Raw genomic sequence first — 6450 nt, 5'->3', positions numbered from 1 at the left:
TCATGAGCGACGTCTTTTAAGAGTCCAATCCTATCCTTTGGATTGAAAGCTGGGCATAGGGTAAAAATTGCGATTTCGATTTCTGACGCACCCCGAATTGTTGCAATTTGATGTTCGAAAACGGAACAGTGAAATTCAGCGCGTGTCAACACGTTTTCGGGGACAATTTTATACGAAAACGAATTACAGTACTTACCTGTATTACCTCTCGATTAAAGAGTTCCCGGAAATTAGAATTCCTAGATTAAACCACCAGCTTCTTACGCTCTCGTCGGAAGTCAGTATCTCGGTGTAATACTTGACCTCAAGCTCCATTGGAAGCTGCACATCGGATATCGAATTATGAAGGCCAGTATAGCTTTCTACTCCTGTAAATCTATGTTTGGCAAAAAATGGAGTCTCAAGCCAATGTGTCGTGCTCTGGATATACAATTTAGTGGTTCTGCGGTCCAATTTTGACATAGCTCTTCGGAAGGGCTATAACCCCACTAAATTATGGAGTGTGCAGCGGAATGTAGGGATTGGTGTCGCTGGGGCGTGTAGAACGTCATTCTGCACTTACTTACTGTTGATCTTCAAATCCAATCCATTGCTGTTAAGAGCGCTTTTAGGTTGAAGGAGGTTAGTCTTTGGAGGCAATCTTTCAAGAGACATGGTAGTATTTTTAGGCAGTTAACACCGCATTTCTCTGAACTTCTTACCAAACTGGAGTTTGAGGGTCGCGCCAGGGCAATCTTTCCAAGTAAGCAGGATTAGAAGGAGGGGGAGAGTCTGTACGGACATAGGTACCTCGGTTTTCCCCAACCCATCCAAGATGGAATCTGGAGTTTAAGCGGGATGTTTCTCTAATTCAGCTAATATATCTATTTCCTTAAAATTTCCGAATACTGCCAGTGTTTTTCAGACAAAAATCCTTGCGATGCCGCAGGTATGCAAAATGGTTAGAGAACGTGGTAGCGAGAGAGACATTAACATTTTTTCTGATAGTCAAGCCCCGCTCAAGGCTTTGAGGACGCCATGGTGCAGATCAAAACTAGTCAACTTCTGTAAGGAGGATATTAAATCGCTTGGGTATGCAGGTAACATTACTCTTATTCGGATTCCAAGGCATGAAAGGAAATGAAATTGCCGACGAGTTTGCCAAGAAGGGGTCAACATAACCGGTTTCAGCTGTATCCATCTCAGACATTCTGTTGACCATTGTTAAAAGGAAACTGCATAACTTCTTTCTTAAAAAAGCGCAAACGGGTGGAGTTCTATCGCTTTGGCACTTTGGCCAAAATGCGACAGAAGCTGGACACTTAAAGTGCTGGAGATCCCTCGCCATTCTATTTCCCAACTCATAGCGGTATTCGCCGGTCACTGGGTAATCGGAACTCATGTACAATATCTATTGCAGAAGCTGTGGGAATCCTGCAGAGAAAGAATCTATTGAACACTTTCTTTACAAATGTCTAGGTCTGGCGGACAGGCGCTTGAGGTTCCTTAGTGGGCTGAGTGGGCCTGAGGCAGTTCTCCAGCCTTTTCTCTCCTCCACTACATCAACAGGATTGGATAGTTGTATAAACTTTTTCTTCTTTTAAGTTTTGTAATTTTTCGCAGGTATTATAAAAACAGCACTCTAGTGCCGCTTGTAGTGTACTCGTGGTGCTCTTGCCATCTACTATAGCCTAGTTATGTACCTACCTTGAAAACTGATATTTTTTTAGTATAAATTATATAAAAAAATAATTCTAAAAAATTTAGTTGAAAAAAATAATGCATAGTAAAAACTTCGCGTTATTACATTCAATATATAAGGTGAAGTCCAAAATAAACAAGGCTGAGCCAAAATAGAAACGACAGGAACTTTGTTCTGATAACTACGAGTTGAATTACGCAAAATAGTCCCCTCTGGCCTCGATACACTGTTTTGCATGATCTAAAAGCTTTTCGAAAGAGTGTTTCAGGTCATTTACCGGAATGTCCTTCAGGATGTCGGTACAAGCCTTTTGCCATACGGACGCAAAACGTTTTCCTTTCATGGCCAAATGGAGTTTTCCGAGCAAATAGAAGTCACAGGGAGCCATAACAGGCGAATACGGTGAGTGATTGATGGTTTAAATCCGATTTCTAGACAAAAAATCAGTCACCAGAGTGGAACGATGAGATGGTGCATTATCATGCAATAAGCGTCAACTTCCTCCTGGCGGGATTAAGGGCGAATTCCACGAATGCGATGCAACAAACGCTTCAAAACGCCAAGATAGAGAATTGCATTGACGGTTTGGCCCGTTAACATGAACTCCTTGTGGACAATTGCCTTGGAATCGTAAAAACAAATGAGCATCGAATAGATTTTTGACGTCTCCAAACGCAATTTTTTTGGGTGGTGGCTCGTCTGGGGCCTTCCATTCGGCACTTTGATGCTTAGTTTTAGATTCATGTTGGAAGCACCACGTTTCATCATCAGTTACAATGTTGTAAAGGAAAGTTCTCTTCTTTTCTCGCCACTTTAATGAGGCCTTTCGCATGTTGAATTCTGAGCAATTTCTGGTCCTCAGTTAACTTCTGCGGAATGAAACGGGCACAGACCTTTCGTAAGCCCAAATGCTCAGTTAAAATGCGATAAATCGATGCTTTGGAGATGTTCAACTCCGGTTCCATGAATTTCAACGATGTTTTCGGTGCATTTTTGATGAATTTACAAACAATTTCGATGGAGTTTTCGGTGTTTACTGATTTTGGGCCACCCGTTCATTTATGTCCTCACAACCAGCGCTGAAACGTGTAAGCCACTTATGAACTCTGGCACGAGATAATTATTGCCATATACTTTTTTCATCAATTCAAATATTTCGGAAAACGTTTTACCGATTTTAAAACAAAATTCGATTTTAGCTCTTTGTTCGAAACTAATTTTTATACCGATGACGCAAACATACTGACACTTTAGACGCAATAACTTCGCTTCTACTGAACCGGATGTCAGCAAACTTTCACTGGAAGTCAGCTAGGGATGTAACTTCCAACGCAACTCATTAAAAAGATGGCGCCATCAAAAACATTTTTATGACGCCAGTGGTTGTTTATTTTGGATTTTACCTTGTATAAATTGTACATTTCTCTTGTTCTTTTCTAACATGAAATATGCAAAATTTTCACAGGGCGTATGGCAACATTTTCGTAATGTGGTGAAATTTGTTTCCATAAAAGTTGTCAGAGTTTAGAAAATCGATAGTTAATTTTTTTTTGGTATATGGTCCGCCCTGTAGATAAGCAAGCATTTGTAAAAATAACAAAATAAAAACAAGTTCAAGTATCTGTAAGGTTACATGCAAATCAATTTTATTTCACACATTATTAATATTATATTCATTTTCAATTAAAAAATACATAAATTATATAACTAAATATATCCAAATTATCGCATAGGTATTTTTAGTTAGTAGTAACTGTTAAAAAACAATACACACGCGCTTGTCGCATATACACATACAAAATGTCTTCCCTACTTTAAATTACATTCAAAATATAATATAATACACAAATACAACGTATGTATGTACCAATCAACATAATAACCATTAATTAATAATTTCATATTCATGTATTACTCATAATTTCTTTTTTTTTTAATTAATTCAAAGATCATCATGCAAATTTCCATTAAAATTAGTTCATTATTTTCCAGGTGTGTGTACTGTATGTAAATATTTACATATGTATGTGTGTACGTCTATTTACCGTATATGTATGTATGTATGTATTTATATCAGTCTAGCAGTTCAAAAAGGTTTAGCATATGTTGGTTGAGTTCAATTACCGCCGAGCCGTGGGATACTGCATCTGAAAAGAGAAATGAAGAAACTAAAATAACTGCATGCAAGTCGTTAAACAACAACTGATTTTTACTTAAATAACAACAATTTTTTTTTACTAATAATTATATATTGCACAAAATTTCAAAGTATCTCATGGTTATGAAAAAATTTCCATGAAATCTTATTTGCCTACCGCACGCAAATTTCCAGAAATAAGACCACCAACTCTGCCTCTTGACAAGAAGATCTTCATTAGTTTCCTCAGGTTGGCGCTTTTCGTGTTCAAAGTATTGTTTAGAAGACTAGCAAGGCTGGCGGCTGCCAAAAAGTTTATGCAATTTGTTCGTGTTATAAAATCTGAAAGGAGCTGCGCATGCCGCCCAGCTTAGTTTTCTTTTTTGTTTTTAGTATTTTTTCATGTTGGCTGCACGATTCTGCCAACGCACCAGCACATGTACATGTGAACGGACATACTGAGATGCACTTTGTTGAATTTTCAGTTTTTATTTATTCCATTTTAGTTTTTTTTTTTTGCTTTCATATTTCATTGCTTTAAAGTTGGCTACTCGCGCGCGCGCGCGCACTTCATTTAGTATTCATTTTTAATTAGTCTAATATGTTTTACAGTTAAATATGCTCCAATAACTCAATGCATATATTATTAGAAAAAAAAAAATATATGTTGTGGAATCATCGTCACTTGCCGCTTGCTCTCTTTTTACTGTTCTTCGCGAGTCTATACTCTAAATAATGCACCTATACATGTGCAAACAAACACACACACACCTGTGCATGCATTTTAGTGCACCGCTTCTTGGCTTACACTCACAGCAAGCAATTGGTTCCGCTTCCCCACACTCACCAACAATTCCATTATACATCGAATTCGTGCCCGCAGCTCAGCAACATGTAATCCTCCACCACTCGTCCATCACCTGTAGTCCGTCGTCCGCGCCAGTCGTTGTCACGCAAATCACAAAATGCCACATTTTTTCAGCACAATTTTACGTTTTCGCGCCGCTGAACTTTTTTTGGCAGCGCGCAACACAATTGTGCCGCTATTGTTTTTCGTAAATGTCGGACTGAAGGCACTAATTGTGGGCTGATGACCGCTTGAAGCGCCATTTAAGCCGGCCCCCATGCCACCACCACTTCCACCTGTATGGGCATTTGTCGGTTCAGTGCTTTCGCTGAGCATCAACTGATGACATTTTGTCGCCAAATACCGGAAGACGGAGGCCACATTCACATCTTCCTTCACGGAAGTACGTATGAGACGGCAATTTAATTGACGCGCCAAAGTTTCCACCTCATCTGCGCTCACAACCGACTGTTCAATAAGATCAATTTTGTTTTGCACAATCACCGTTGGTATCTCATTGCATTCGTTTTCCACTTTGCGCTTCCAATCCCTGATTGCCTCGAAGGAGGCGCGATCTGTCGTGCTAAAGGTTAGCACGCACGCCTGTGCACCGCGATAGTAAGCTTTGGTTATGGCGTCGAACTCCTCTTGGCCGGCAGTATCCCACAGCATTATGCGCACGTCCTCGCCGTCGATTTCGATTTGTCGTTCCAGAAAGTCCACGCCAATCGTCTTTTTATAATCCTTAGTGAAAATGCCTTTGCAGTAGCGTTGAATCATCGATGATTTCCCCACACCGCCATTGCCCACAATCACCACCTTGATGGCGATTTCTATGTCGTCCTCGCGCATTATGTCATAAGCGTTGGAGGGAGCCGTTGTTGATGTTTTTGTTTTAGCAGTGAGGTGATGTTATAACACTGCCTACTCGCGTACTTCACACTGCAACAAAGTGAAAGAGCGCTCGATTTGTTTTGCGCTCAACACTCTTGCGAATGAGTAATTAAATTTACGAACGAACGGACGAACGCACGAGATTTGCCTTTTATAATTACCAACAATGGGTAACGGTTATGGTTGAAGTTAAAACGCCGGCATTGATTATAACAAGCGATTTTGAACGGTTATTTTATCGATGCTCGTTTTAATTGTTTTCAGACACCAATTAGCATTCGGTAATACCTGTGACGTATGGATGTTAGCAGATTTTTCAATATTAATTCACTTCCATGGATATTCATTAGCTTTCAACCAATTTATCTATTATTTGTAAAAGTGTTGTATTTAGTTTATGAGTAAGATTTTCTATTTTATAAATCAATGTAATAATACGTGCATACATATATATTATTCCCGTTAGTTTTTGACTAATAGCTTGCAGGCGCGCATTTTTCATTCACTTTCTATTAAATGATTTCTCTGCACTTTCAACTTCGTACACCAGCAGCAACAACAACTAAGCCAGTGCATTCATGTTACTCTTCATATTCATACGCATACATACATACATATGCGCATCAAAAATAAAACAATTAACCAATAAACTAAATAACTAACTACCAACACGCAATGCCACTAAAGTTGTTAATCATCAGCGGCAGCAGTAAAAGTTTCCAACACCACAGCGTCTTGCCAGCAACGACAGCCTATCAGTTTCGCTTACTAAAGCACTCCACCAAGCTCCGAATGCACATAATCACAATCATTAATGTTCAATAACCAGCATTGCTAATGCATAGACTATCTTAGATGGCAGTGCGGTTAACATAATTCCGATTACGATTT

At 39.3% G+C, this 6450-nt stretch overlaps 1 protein-coding gene across 1 annotated transcript; it reads right to left on the bottom strand.

Annotated features, from left to right (window-relative positions):
* Positions 1-3618: 3618 nt before the first annotated feature.
* LOC129235965 (ras-related protein Rab-23) lies at positions 3619-5920 on the bottom strand. The gene is made up of 2 exons (XM_054870067.1): positions 4666-5920; positions 3619-3828 (listed from the first exon to the last, which is right to left on the bottom strand). Exon 1 carries the CDS (start codon positions 5515-5517, stop codon positions 4777-4779), a length of 741 nt encoding a protein of 246 aa, XP_054726042.1. The 5' UTR covers positions 5518-5920; the 3' UTR covers positions 3619-3828; positions 4666-4776.
* Positions 5921-6450: the final 530 nt, after the last annotated feature.

This window comes from Anastrepha obliqua, chromosome 1, assembly GCF_027943255.1.
Source record: "Anastrepha obliqua isolate idAnaObli1 chromosome 1, idAnaObli1_1.0, whole genome shotgun sequence".
NCBI classification, from domain to species: domain Eukaryota; kingdom Metazoa; phylum Arthropoda; class Insecta; order Diptera; family Tephritidae; genus Anastrepha; species Anastrepha obliqua.
The sequence above is the reverse complement of the archived record's forward strand: the minus strand, read 5'-3'. Positions and strand labels throughout refer to the sequence as shown.

What these genes read in the sequence shown, in the direction of transcription:
- LOC129235965 (XM_054870067.1), bottom strand. Translation starts at nt 5,517, where the DNA reads ATGCGCGAGGACGACATAGAAATCGCCATCAAGGTGGTGATTGTGGGC.